The 14,974-nt window shown below is 38.5% G+C and overlaps 1 protein-coding gene across 18 annotated transcripts in view; it reads left to right on the forward strand.

Annotated features, from left to right (window-relative positions):
• VPS13B (vacuolar protein sorting 13 homolog B) overlaps nucleotides 1–14,974 on the forward strand; it is an 897,698-nt gene that overhangs the window by 91,517 nt on the left and 791,207 nt on the right. For all 18 annotated transcript variants that reach the window (XM_063642860.1, XM_055286878.2, XM_063642862.1 and 15 more), the window contains exon 8: nucleotides 5,353–5,621. In XM_063642860.1, coding sequence (XP_063498930.1) covers nucleotides 5,353–5,621 — 269 coding nt within the window. The remainder of the gene's footprint in view (nucleotides 1–5,352; nucleotides 5,622–14,974) is intronic.

The raw sequence follows: 14,974 nt of genomic DNA on the forward strand, positions 1-14,974 counted from the left end.
CACACTAGAGGGTAAATTTTTGTTAGACAATGCACTTCTGAGACAGAAACAGTGTCTTATACCTGGAGCAAACATAGCATGTAGAAGATACTTGATTTATTTTTTTCCAACTTGACAAATTTCAAATATATAGAAAAGCTGTAAGAGTTATTATAAGGTGAACACTCACAGACTTATCATCTAGAGTCTTCTATTGATATTCTGTTACATTTGCTTCATCACATATTGGTTCATCTAACATCCCTTTCTCTATTTATTAATACAATTGTTTTTGATGCCTTTCAAATTCAGTTACATACATTGTTACACTTCACCCCTAACCCTCAGCTGCCTGTTGTTACCTAGAGTTTCTACTAAGTGGGTCTTTTTGTTTTTTTTTGGAGGCTAAATATCCAAAGTAAAATTCAATGAGTTTGAGAAATACATACACCTGTGTGATGCAAAACACTCATCAAGATATAGGTCATTAACATCTGAGATAGTTTCTTATGCCACTTTTATTTTTACATTTCAAAAATGTACGTTTTTATTCTTTTAATATATGCATTCATGTCATACAAGTAAATATTAAATGAACCTTAGTTGAAAATGATACTAAAACAAACAAACTTTTAGATATGAAAAATACTTTCATGATTGTGATGCTGGTCTTATTATATAAAGTGCTTGCTAAGAATAAAAATGAAAATAAAACCAATTGTGGAAAAGGAGATGTTTTGAAAAAATGTATAAACTTGGTAAAAACAAAAATTTTAACTTAGATTGGGTGCTGAAATTAACACAGAAGTGAAATGTTCTTTCAAATATTTTAGAATGTTTTTTTTGACTTTTATTACAGCATGTTGTCATAATCGTTCTATTTTATTAGTAGTTCTGGTTGTTAATCTCATATTGTGCCCAATTTATAAATTAAAGTTTATCTCAGGTAGTGTGTATAGTAAAAATATATAGTATATATAGGGTTGGGTACTGCCTGCAGTTTCTGGCTTTCACCGGGGGTCTTGGAACTATTCCCTGCAGATAAGGCATACTACTATGTACAGTTTCAAAAGACACATTTTCTTCCATAAATTCACAGAAAATCAAGATGTTCATTGTTGAAATGCCTTAAGGGCTCGCAGGACAGCAGTAAAGAACAGACAGCTGCGCATTTTGGTGAGCCTTTGGAGGGGCTCTTCTCTCCCTCTAAGCTGTCTGGCCCTTTGTGGGAGTTGGGGGCGAGGGGAAGATTTCCAAGTGCAGCAAGGACTTTCTGGAGTTTCTAAACACAAAGCTCTGTTGTAGGGCTGTCAGGGCACCTGCTGCTCCTGTGGCTCCAGCTGCTCCCACTCCTTCCTGAAGAGAGCCCCCAATAGCCCAACTCTCTGTGGCTCAGTGTCCAGCCCCGGGGGGGCTCATCTGGGAGCAGAGTCTTAGGCTGTCTGTGAGGGATCCTCACTTGGGTCTTATGCCCCTTTCTAGTCATCCCCCTTTCACCTGCCTGCCTCCCTGTGAGAAAACACTGTTCTGAAGTTCCTTAAAACTGTAGATTCAGTTTTGCTGATTCTAGAATTTCATATAAATGGAAACACTCAATATGTATAAAAGATTTCTTTCATTAAGCATAGTGTGTTTGGTATTTATCTATGTTGTTGCATATAGCAGTCATTCTTTCCTTTTCATTGCTACATACATTGTATGAATATACCATGTGAATATACTATAGTTTGTTTTACCATTCACTTGTTGATGGACAGTTGGGCTGTTTTTCGTTTTTAGCTATTATAAATAAAGCTTTCATAGATATTTTTGTACAAATTTCACGTAGACATATGCTATTCTTTCTCTTGGGTAAATACTTAAGAGTGGATTTATATGTTTAGTTTTCAAAGAAACTTCCATAACTTTTTCCAATGTGGTTGTACCATTTTATATTCCTATCAACAATGTGTGAGAGTTGCAGTTGGCCTACATCCTTGCTAACATTCAGTGGTGTATTTTTTCACTTTTTTGCCATTGGGATGAGTGTGTTGTGGTATCTCATGGTTTTTTAATTTGCATTTTTTGATGGCTAATTGTTTTGAATTTTTAATGTGATTATCGGCCCTTATCTGCCTTTGTGAAGTATGTGTTAAATATTTGTCCATTTAAAGCTTTTCTGTGTCTTTTTAAAATTTTATTTTACTTTATATATTTATTATTTATTTATTGACATAGTCTCACTCTGTTGCCTAGGCTGGAGTATGATGGCATGATCATAGCTCACTGCAGCCTTGAACTCCTGGGCTCAAGCAATCCTCCAGCCTCAGCCTTCCGAGTGGCTGGGACTATAGGTGCACGACATTGAGTGTGGCTCATAAATTTTTGTTTTGTTTTGTTTTTGGTTGAGGTGGGGGTCTCACTTTGTTGCAGTAGGCTGTTCTTTTTTTTAAATTTAATTTAATTTTATTATTATTATACTTTAAGTTTTAGGGTACATGTGCACAATGTGCAGGTTTGTTACATATGTATACATGTGCCATGTTGGTGTGCTGCACCCATTAACTCGTCATTTAGCATTAGGTATATCTCCTAATGCTATCCCTCCCCCCTCCCCCCACCCCACAACAGGCCCCAGTGTGTGATGTTCCCCTTCCTGTGTCCATGAGTTTTCATTGTTCAATTCCCACCTATGAGTGAGAACATGTGGTGTTTGGTTTTTTGTCCTTGCGATAGTTTGCTGAGAATGATGGTTTCCAGTTTCATCCATGTCCCTACAAAGGACATGAACTCATCATTTTTTATGGCTGCATAGTATTCCATGGTGTATATGTGCCACATTTTCTTAATCCAGTCTATCGTTATTGGACATTTGGGTTGGTTCCAACTCTTTGCTATTGTGAATAGTGCCGCAATAAACATATGTGTGCATGTGTCTTTATAGCAGCATGATTTATAATCCTTTGGGTATATACCCAGTAATGGGATGGCTCGGTCAAATGGTATTTCTAGTTCTAGATCCCTGAGGAATCGCCACACTGACTTCCACAATGGTTGAACTAGTTTACAGTCCCACCAACAGTGTAAAAGTGTTCCTATTTCTCCACATCCTCTCCAGCACCTGTTGTTTCCTGACTTTTTAATGATGGCCATTCTAACTGGTATGAGACGGTATCTCATTGTGGTTTTGATTTGCATTTCTCTGACGGCCAGTGATGATGAGCATTTTTTCATGTGTTTTTTGGCTGCATAAATGTCTTCTTTTGAGAAGTGTCTGTTCATATCCTTTGCCCACTTTTTGATGGGGTTGTTTGTTATTTTCTTGTAAATTTGTTTGAGTTCATTGTAGATTCTAGATATTAGCCCTTTGTCAGATGAGCAGGTTGCAAAAATGTTCTCCCATTTTGTAGGTTGCGTGTTCACTCTGATGGTAGTTTCTTTTGCTGTGCAGAAGCTCTTTAGTTTAATTAGATCCCATTTGTCAATTTTGGCTTTCGTTGCCATTCCTTTTGGTGTTTTAGACATGAAGTCCTTGCCCATGCCTATGTCCTGAATGGTATTGCCTAGGTTTTCTTCTAGGGTTTTTATGATTTTAGGTCTAACATGTAAGTCTTTAATCCATCTTGAATTAATTTTTGTATAAGGTATAAGGAAGGGATCCAGTTTCAGCTTTCTACATATGGCAGTAGGCTGTTCGTGAACTCCTGGCTTTATGTGATTCTCCCATCTTGGGCTCCCAAAGTGCCGGGATTATAGGAATGAACCAGTGGGCCCAACAGGGTTTGCAACTTGTATAAAACTTATTCTGAACTACAATGGCTTAAGTGTCTTGGTACTATTATTTTAGTTACTCTAGTTAATTCTTATTAAGCCTTTTCCTTCTCAGGTGAAAGAAGGTAAACATTCATAACCTATAAATGTAGAATGTTCCAAGAGTCTCCTGTCATAAGATTTTAAAAGTTATAAAGCTTTTTCAATAAGAAAACCTGTAAGGATGTTATTTAAAGATTTAAAGGAGTATCTGTATTTATAGATTTATCAGTGGAGAGTAGATATGAGTGAATCTGCTGGAGACTAATTTTTCCATGGTGTTTTTTTTTTTTTTTTTTTTTTTTTTTTAGACAGGGTCCAGGGTCTTGCTCTGTCACCCAGGCTGCAATGCAGTGGTATGAAACATGGCTCACTGCAACGCCTGCCTCCTGGGTTCAAGTGATTCTCCCACCTCAGCCTCCCAAGTTGCTGGGACCATAATGGGTGCACACCACCACACTCAGACAATTTTTTTGTATTTTTAGTAGGGACAGGGTTTCACCATGTTGCCCAGGCTGGTCTTGAACTCCTGAGTTCAGATAATCTGCCCACCTCGGCCTCCCAAAGTGCTGGGATTACAGGTTTAAGTCACCGATCCTGGCCCCTATGAATTTTACACCCAGACAGTTTTTTGTATTTTTAGTAGGGACAGGGTTTCATCATGTTGCTCAGGCTGGTCTCGAACTCCTGAGCTCAGGTGATCTGCCCACCTTGGCATCCCAAAGTGCTGGGATTACAGGTGTGAGTCACTGCTCCTGGCCCCTATGAAATTTTTAAAAAGTAATTTTTTTTCTAAATTTCATGATGCCTCTTTTGTTCATATTGCTAGAATTATATTAAAGGACTTTGATGGAGTTTTTCTTTACAAAGGTGGCATAAATTAAAGAGTGGTTGGAATCTAAATCTTTGGTCTGCCAATTTGTAACCAAATAAAATTTCTTGGCTATAATTTTTTCATCTGTACAACAGGAAAAGTATAACATTTCTTACTTGCTAGTAAGAAAGAGGCCCCAACGTTATTATTTTTCTGAACTACATATAAAAGTCATTTTATTGTAATATTTGCTTTCATTTTTGGGATAATTCTTGTTTGGGCAGGGGAGCATTTTGCCTAGAAGCGCTTGTCATTTTTTTTTTTTTCCTCCATGGGTGCTGATCAGGAAATGAAGAATGTTTCTTGGGTCTTTGTGGTATTATGTTTCTGAGAAAAGTCAGTTTTTCAATATATCAGCCTTATTTTTGAGAGGTAGGTTTTTTATTGTTGGTTTAAAACATGAGCGATGTTAAAGAATTAATTTATTCTTTGTCTTTATCAAATACAGTTAAAAGTTATGTGTAGTTGATAAACTACTTTCCACATCACATTAACCATAACCTACTAAAGGAGAGTGATACAGTACAACATACAGAAACTTGAGAGTCATAATGCTAAATTATTGGTTTCAAATAACAATAATCACCGTATCATTTGTTTATACCTTATATTAGAAGGATATGGGAGGAAAAATTTTAAAGGATGTCTATTTCTATGCTCTTAGTTAAATCCTTTTGACTTATTTAAAATGACTTAATTTTAATTGATAGGTTCTGAAGATGAAACAAGAATAGATATGCAATATCCTGCTCAGTATAAAGGTCAAGAGTTGTATTCACAGCAAGATGAGGAGCAGCCACAGGGATGGGTGTCATGGGCCTGGTCCTTTGTGCCTGCAATTGTGAGTTATGACGATGGCGAGGAAGACTTCGTTGGGAACGATCCTGCATCAACCATGCATCAGCAAAAAGCACAGACTTTGAAGGATCCTATTGTTTCTATAGGATTTTATTGCACAAAGGCAACGGTGACTTTCAAAGTAGGTCTTTTCTCTTGCTGTTTATATCTCTAGCAATTTTAATGCTTAAATTTGGATTGTTAGTACAATTCTAGCTTTATTCAAGTTTGTTTTGCATTCAGTAGATGTGAGGTAGAGTCTAACAGTTCTTACTTCATAAAATTACATGGCTCTTCCACTTGAAATCTTTGAATTTTGATTCCTTCCTGCCTTCTTAGGGCATTCTCCACATTTCTTTTTTATTAGCTTCATGGATAGTTTTTTGCCCTATTGAATCATTCAGTTGGTGTGCAAACATGCCTTAATATTGTCATTAAAAAAGAAAGGAACAGCAAAAATTTTCCCGTCTGACTCTGTTGCCTAGGCTGGAGTGCAGTGGTGCAATCACAGCTCAGTGCAACCTCTGCCTCCCAGGCTCAAGACATCCTCTCACTTCAGCCTCCCGAGCAGCTGGGACTACAGGCACGTACCACTGTGCCCAGCTAATTTTTTTTTTTTTTTTAATATTTTGTAGAGTTGGGGTTTTGCCATGTTGCCCAGGCTGGTCTCGCTCCTAGGCTCAAGCATTTCTCCCCCTTTGGCCTCCCAATGTGCTAGGATTACAGGTGTTAGCTATCACGCCCAGCTTCATAACAAATTTTTTTTTTTTTTTGAGACGGAGTCTCGCTCTGTTGCCCAGGCTGGGGTGCAGTGGTGCCATCTTGGCTCACTGCAAGCTCCGCCTCCCGGGTTCACGCCATTCTCCTGCCTCAGCTTCCCGAGTAGCTGGGATTACAGGCATGTGCCACCACGCTCGGCTAATTTTTTGTATTTTTTTAGTAGAGACGGGGTTTCACCATGTTAGCCAGGATGGTCTCGACCTCCTGACCTCGTGATCCACCCGCCTCGGCCTCCCAAAGTGCTGGGATTACAGGCGTGAGCCACTACTCTCCCACCCGCCCTCTGCAACAAAATTTTTTTTAAGGATTGTTTACATATAATTATCTCGTTCCTCATCTCTTTCGCTTTTCAGGACAAAATTGTTAACTAGGACCACTTCTAGCTATTTTTCCAGCAGTATTTAACATAACTTGACGACTTCCTCCATTAAAATAATGCATGTAAAATATCTATTCTCATCTATACAAAAATACATATGATATATACAAATACGTGAATGTTCAGGTTAAAGAATAATAAAGTAAATACCGTTTTACTTGAAGAAATATAAAATTATGCCAGGCATGGTGGCTCACACCTGTAATCCCAGTACCCCTGCACTTCAGCCAAAATAAATATAAAATTGCTAGTAGCTTTGATCCCCCATGTGTTCTTCTTTGATCATATTTTACATTCTCTTCCTCTCACATATAACCCAAACTTAATTTTTAAGTTATTTGTTTCCTGGACTTTTATAATACTATTACCATACATGTAATATTCCTGAATAATATCTTAATTCATTCAACAAATATTTTCAGTGCTAGCTGTGTCTAAGCATTGTTTTGTCTCCAGAGATACCAGAGTGAACAGATATAAATTCCTGCTTTTTCAAACTTAAATTGATATTATAAACAAATAACGTATATATTGTGTTCATTGAATATAAAGGTTAGGTAGAAAAATCAAGTGGGGGCCGGGCATGGTGGCTCAAGCCTGTAATCCCAGCATTTTGGGAGGCCGAGGCAGCCAGATCACCTGAGATCTGGAATTCAAGACCATCCTGACCAACATGGAGAAACCCCATCTCTACTAAAAAAAAAAAATTACCCAATTAGCCGGGCGTGGTGACACATGCCTGTAATCCCAGCTACTCAGGAGGCTGAGGCAGGAGAATTGCTTGAACCTGGGAGGTGGAGGTTGTGGTGAGCCGAGATTGTACCGTTGCACTCCAGCCTGGGCAACAAGAACGAAACTCTGTCTCCAAAAAAAAAAAAAAAAAAAAAAAAGAAAAAGAAAATCAAGTGGGAAGAGGAATAGTGAGTGCTTTCACCAGAGGGGATATTATGCAGTTTAAAATGGGATGATCAGGGAAGGCCTTATTATGAGGGAATAGTAAAGCAAAGACCTGTGAAAGAGGAAGCCTTATTGATATGTGAGAATGAACATTCCAGTAATAACAAATGTAAAGGCACCAGAGTTCAAGAAACAGCAAGAAAGCCAGTGGGTCAGTAGTGTCATGAGATATCATGAATGAATGTGGTATGAAAGACAAGAGGGGTGGTGAGGTTTGGAGTGGTTCATAAGTTTTAAACTGTGTAGATCATTTTTAGGAGTTTGTCTTTTATTCTGAGTGAGATAAACAATATTTGGCCAGTTTTTAGAAGAATTATATGATCTGGGTTATATTTTAATCTGGATCACTGTGGCTGCTGTGTTGGAAGGAAAAGAAATAGATAGGAATGCAATTTTCAAGCAAGAGATGGTAATGACTTGAACTAGGGTGATAGCAAGTGGGGGTGATTGTGTTTTGGATGTGTTTTGAAGATCAAATAGGCAGAATTTCCTGATAGATTTTATTATGAGACATGAATGAAAAAAAAAGATGATCCAAGGATGGCTCTTAAACAACTAGAAGAGTTGAGCTGTGACATTTTGAGATGCCTGGGATTGGGAGAAGACTAGATTTGAGATGAAGATGAGGAATTTAGTTTTGGATAGGTTTAAGATGCCTGCTGTATATTTAAGTAGAGTAACTTAGTGGATAGTTGGATATATGGATCTAGAATTCAGATTAGAAATTTGCCTAGGTACATATATAGTCATGATCATATTAAGACTGAAATTAGTGTAGAATAGAAAAAAGAGGTTCTAGAGCCAAGCTCTGGGGCACGGTGATGATAAGAAATTGGAAAGATGAGGAAGAAATAGCAAGGGAAGCTGAGAATAAGTGATCAATATTGTAGGCAGAAAACCAAGAGACTGGAAGGTAAGTACCATAAATGTTTTAAAGAGGAGGGAATAGATTATTTGTAAGGAATGGATCCTTGGATTTGACAATGTGGATGATTTTGAGCAGAGCAGTGGTATGACACTGTTAGAATCTTTGTTGGAGTTGGTTAAAAGCAAATGGGAAGACTGGTAGAAATGTAAAAGATTGCATCTGCTGTGGAATATAGTTTGGTGGTTCCACAAAAAATTAAACGTAGAATTACCAAATAATCTAGCTATTTTATTTCTAGGTATGTACTCAAAAGAATAAAAAACTGGTATTCAAACAAATTGGTGAACATAAATGTTCATAGTAACACTAATCAGTGATCTCCCAAAATGGAAACAATCCATATGTTCATCAGTGGATGAATGCATAAACAAATTGTGGTATATACATACAGTGGAATAATATTCAGCCATAAAAAAATGAAATTTTGGCCAGGTGTGGTGGCTTATGCCTGTAATCCCAGCACTTTGGGAGGCTGAGGTGGGCAGATCATGAGGTCAGGAGTTCGAGACCAGCCTGGCCAACATGGTGAAACCCCATCTCTACTAAAAATACAAAAAGCTGTGCGTGGTGGTGGGCACCTGTAATCCCAGCTACTCGGGAGGCTGAGGCAGGAGAATCACTTGAACCCAGGAGGTGGAGGTTGCAGTGAGCCGAGATCACACCATTGCACTCCAGCCTGGGCAACAATAGTGAAACTCCATCTCAAAAACAAAAAAGAAAGGAATGAAGTTCTGATGCATGCTAAACATGAATGAACCTGGAAATCTCTATGCTGAATGAAATAAGACAGACACAAAAGGACAAATATTGTATGATTCCACTTAGATGATGTTCTCTAGAGGGACAGAACTAATAGGCTATATGTATGTATGAAAGGGAGTTTATTTTTTTATTTTATTTTATTTTATTTTATTTTATTTTATTTTATTTTATTTTATTACTATACTTTAGGTTTTAGGGTACATGTGCACAATGTGCAGGTTTGTTACATATGTATCCATGTGCTGTGTTGGTTTGCTGCACCCATTAACTCGTCATTTAGCATTAGGTATATTTCCTAATGCTGTCCCTCCCCCCTCCCCCCAACCTGTAACAGTCCCTGGAGTGTGATGTTCCCCTTCCTGTGTCTATGAGTTCTCATTGTTCAATTCCCACCTATGAGTGAGAACATGCGGTGTTTGGTTTTTTGTCCTTGCAATAGTTTACTGAGAATGATGTTTTCCAGTTTCATCCATGTCCCTACAAAGGACATGAACTCATCATTTTTTATGGCTGCATAGTATTCCATGGTGTATATGTGCCACATTTTCTTTTTTTTTTTTTTTTTTTGAGATGGAGTCTCACTCTGTCGCCCAGGCTGGAGTGCAGTGGCGCAATCTCAGCTCACTGCAAGCTCTGCCTCCCGGGTTCACGTCATTCTCCTGCCTCAGCCTCTCCGAGTAGCTGGGACTACAGGCGCCTGCCACCACGCCTCGCTAATTTTTTGTATTTTTTAGTAGAGACGGGGTTTCACTGTGGTCTCGGTCTCCTGACGTCGTGATCTGCCCGCCTCGGCCTCCCAAAGTGATGGGATTACAGGCGCGAGCCACTGCGCCCGGCCTATGTGCCACATTTTCTTAATCCAGTCTATCATTGTTGGACATTTGGGTTGGTTCCAAGTCTTTGCTATTGTGAATAGTGCCGTGATAAACATACGTGTGCATGTGTCTTTATAGCAGCATGATTTATAGTCCTTTGGGTATATACCCAGTAATGGGATGGCTGGGTCAAATGGTATTTCTAGTTGCAGATCCCTGAGGAATGGCCACACTGACTTCCACAATGGTTGAACTAGTTTACAGTCCCACCAACAGTGTAAAAGTGTTCCTATTTCTCCACATCCTCTCCAGCACCTGTTGTTTCCTGACTTTTTAATGATGGCCATTCTAACTGGTGTGAGATAGTATCTCATTGTGGTTTTGATTTGCATTTCTCTGATAGCCAGTGATGATGAGCATTTTTTCATGTGTTTTTTGGCTGCATAAATGTCTTCTTTTGAGAAATGTCTGTTCATGTCCTTCGCCCACTTTTTGATGGGGTGGTTTGTTTTTTTGTTGTAAATTTGTTTGAGTTCATTGTAGATTCTGGATATTAGCCCTTTGTCAGATGAGTAGGTTGCAAAAATTTTCTCCCATTCTGTAGGTTGTCTGTTCACTCTGATGGTAGTTTCTTTTGCTGTGCAGAAGCTCTTTAGTTTAATTAGATCCCATTTGTCAATTTTGGCTTTTGTTGCCATTGTTTTAGACATGAAGTCTTTGCCCACGCCTATGTCCTGAATGGTATTGCCTAGGCTTTCTTCTGGGGTTTTTATGGTTTTAGGTCTAACATGTAAGTCTTTAATCCATCTTGAATTAATTTTTGTATAAGGTGTAAGGAAGGGATCCAGTTTCAGCTTTCTACATATGGCTAACCAGTTTTCCCAGCACCATTTATTAAATAGGGAATCCTTTCCCCATTGCTTGTTTTTGTCAGGTTCGTCAAAGATCAGATAGTTGTAGATATGAGGCATTATTTCTGAGGAAAGGGAGTTTATTAAGGAGAGTTGACTCACATGGTCACAAGGTAAAGTCCCGTGATAGGCCGTCTGCAAGTCGAGGAGCAAGTAAGCCAGTGATGGATCAGTCCGAGTCCCAAAACCTCAAAAGCAGGCAAGCCGACGGTGCAGCTTTCAGTGTGGGCCAAAGGCCTGAGAGCCCCTGGCAAACCACAGGTGTAAGTCCCAAAGTCTAAAAGCTGAAGACCTTGGAGTCTGATGTTCAAGGGCAGGAAGCATCCAGCACAGGCGAAAGATGAAGGCTGGAAGACTCAGCAAGTCTAGTCCTTCCACATTCTTCTGCCTGCTTTATCCTAGCTGTGCTCCCAGCTGATTAGATGGTGCCCACTCAGGTTGAGGATGAGTCTGCATCTCCCAGTTCACTGACTCAAATGTTAATCTCATTCGGCAGCACCCTCATAGACACACCCAAGAACAATACTTTGCAGCCTTCAGTCCAATCAAGTTGACAGTCAGTATTAACCATCACAGATGAGGTATTTAGAATAGGCAAAATCACAGGAACAGGAGTAGAATAGACATGCTAGAGGCTGTAGGATACAGGGGAGTTCAGTTAGTGTTTAATAGGTTCAGAGTTTCTGCCTAGTATGATGTAAAAGCTCTGCAAATATACAGTGGGGATAATTATGTAATATTTTGTACTAAATGCCGCTGAATTGTGTACTGACAAGTGGTTAAAACTATAAATTTTATTATGTGTATTTTATGCAAAAAGGACAGATAAAAATGCAAATGGTAGTAGAGTAATTGTGGAAGAGTACAGAAAACTCTTTCAAGATGGTTTGTTATAAAGAGCATAGAAATGGGGAAATAGCTGGTTGGGGTTGTGGAGCTAAAGACTTTTTTTTTTTTTTGAAAGATGCGAGTAATTATAGCATGTTTGTTTGGTGATATGAGTGATCTAATAGAGAGGAAAAAATCGATCTAGGCAAGAGGGGGAGAATTGGCTGGAGTAATATTCTTGAGTAGATAAGAGGGCTTGCACCTCTTGTAGAGGTGGAAAGTCTGATGACTTCCAATGGGACAATAGGTCATTCATTCATGATAGCAGGAGAGAAAGCAATGTGATCTTGCACCCACATAAGTGGTTTGGTAGAAAAGGCGGTAGCGGTTTTTGAAAGTTCTCTTCAGATTATTTTTTTCTTTAAATAGTTCTCTTAACTCAGAGTAAACATGGGGAAGGAAGAGAAGCTTTGAGGAAAGGGAAGAAGGTATAAAATTGTCATCTTGGGGAGGATGAGATGTAATGGCCTTTGAATATGTATGTTCACTAGGGACACTAAGGACCTACTACACAAAAGTGATCATGAATTTGAAGATATACCAGTCGTTGTGGTTGTATGTATTTTCTGGTCATATTCTGCTGCTTTAGTTAGGGTGATGGTGAAAATAATCTGGAGGACAAGATCAATGCAGAAGAGGTGGTCAAAAAACTGAGAAATCAGACTTTTGGAATGATCATCTCTCTGGATATTGAAATCACCAAGGATTATGACAGTGGTAGTGTGGGACTGAATCCAAAATTAAATCTTCAGACAAGTAGTAGAATGATGTGGGATTGATTTATGAGTCTAAGAAAGAGGGATAATGGATCTTACAGTCTGTTCCATATATTTTGCTATATTTTGAACAATGCTGATGTAAATGTTCTGGTACAGATCTTCTGACATATATATATGAAAGAGTTTCTTTGGGATATACTTCTTTTTCTTTAAAAATGTTATTGCCGGGCACAGTGGCTCACGCCTATAATCCCAGCACTTTAGGAGGCGAAGCAGGCGGATGGATCACTTGAGCCCAGGAATTCCAGACCAGCCATGCCAATATGGTGAAACTCTGTCTCTACAGAAAAATACAAAAATTAGCTAAGCAGGATGGCGTGTGCCTGTAGTACCAGATACTTAGCAGGCTGAGGTGGGAGGATCGCTTGAGCTGGAAGGGTGGAGGTTGAATTGAGCTGAGATCATGCCACTGACACTGCAGCCTGGGTGACAGAGCGAGTCCTTGTCTCAAAAAAAAAAAAAAAAAAGAAAGAAAAGAAAATTATGTCTGTGTTACCAGGGAGTTTTTTGTGGTCGTTTTTGGTGCTTCTCCTCTTCTGTCTGACCTTTAAATGTTGGCATATAGGGCTTGGTCTTTGACCCTCTTGTCTTTTCTATCTACAAACTCCCAAGGTGATATAACTCCTTCATGATATAGATGCTGATAGACTACCAAATTTGTGTCTTCACTTTTCACTTTTCCCTGAGCTCTAGGATTCAACTGCCTATTTTATATTTCCGCTTTCATAAAAGTGATTGATACTTAACACATACAAACAGAACTGTTGATTTTTCTTTGCAGTTGTGCACCCCCACCCCCACTATTTTAACTTTAATTGAATTACAACATTATCTACTAATTTGCTCAGGCTTAACATTTATCAGTATCTTTTCTTCTCCCACCACATCTAATCAGTCAGCATTTCTGTCAGCTGTACCTCTAGGATGCAGTCATTTCTCATCAGCTTTATTGCAACTTATAGACCAGTAGTTTTCAAACTTTTTGATCTCAAGGCTCCAGAAAACCTTTGCATTCTTAAAAATTATTGAGAACTCTGAGGAGTTTTGTTTATTCAGATTACATCTACTCATATTTATTGTATTAGAAATTAAAACAAATCTTAAGAATATGTATATATTAATTGATTTCAAAATGAATTTATTATATGTTGATGTGAATATCATTTTATAATAAAAGTAAAATTACTATATTTAAAAGGTAAGAAGGGACATGCATTGGTTTTATTTTTGTAAATATCTTGAATGTCTGGCTTAGTAGAAGATAGCTGAATTTTTGTGTGCTTCAGTATTTAGTCTGTTAGGACATGTTTTAATTAATGTAAATGAAGAACATCTAGCCTCACATAGATATTTATTTGGAAAGGAAGGTGTATTTTAATAGCCTTTTGAAAAATTGTGGATATTCCTTTTGATATTACACTAAAGCTTATTAAGTGGTAATTTTAAAAGGTTTGTTGGGCTGGGCATGATGGCTCACACCTGTAATCCCAGCACTTTGGGAGGCTGAGGTGGGCGGATCATGAGGTCAGGAGTTCGAGACCAGCCTGGCCAACATGGAAACCCTGTCTTTACTAAAAATACAAAAATTAGCCTGGTGTGGTGGCAGGTGCCTGTAATCCCAGCTACTTGGGAGGCTGAAGCAGGAGAATTGCTTGAACCTGGGAGGCGGAGGTTGCAGTGAGCCAATATCGTGCCATTGCACTCTAGCCTGGGTGACAGAGCGAGATACTGTCTCAAAAAAAAAAAAAAAAAAAAATTTGTTGTTTCTTCAGCACTTAGAAATTGCCTAGTATGTTTTCTACAAATATTTATTTTTTGAATAAGTATGTGCATCCATCCATTATCCATACATCTGCCCACCTTTTCATCTGCTTTTCAGTTTACAAAAATTTATGGACTAATTTTTCAGGTTTTGTTTCCTCTCCAATTTCATTTTTTGTGGGTTTATTATTTCATGTCTGCATTTTTGTAAAGGAGATAAACCCATGTGAAATGAGCTAAACTTTTGAAATAGTGGTATAGGTATTATTCCAGGCAACTTGTTACATTGTGGGGTTGTAGAAGTGGAAAAACAAAATGTTTCTGTTCCCATGGTTTTAAATTTAGCGTAGATTTTCTTTGTATTAGTACTAAAGCTACACAATTTATAACTACAACAGATGGCAAGTTATAAAATACTTTAAGATAGCTGGGCGCAGTGGCTCACGCCTGTAATCCCAACACTTTGGGAGGCCGAGGCGAGTGGATCATGAGGTCAGGAGTTCAAAACCAGCCTGGCCAATATGGTGAAACCCTG

The sequence above is a fragment of the Symphalangus syndactylus genome, chromosome 7, assembly GCF_028878055.3.
Source record: "Symphalangus syndactylus isolate Jambi chromosome 7, NHGRI_mSymSyn1-v2.1_pri, whole genome shotgun sequence".
NCBI lineage: Eukaryota > Metazoa > Chordata > Mammalia > Primates > Hylobatidae > Symphalangus > Symphalangus syndactylus.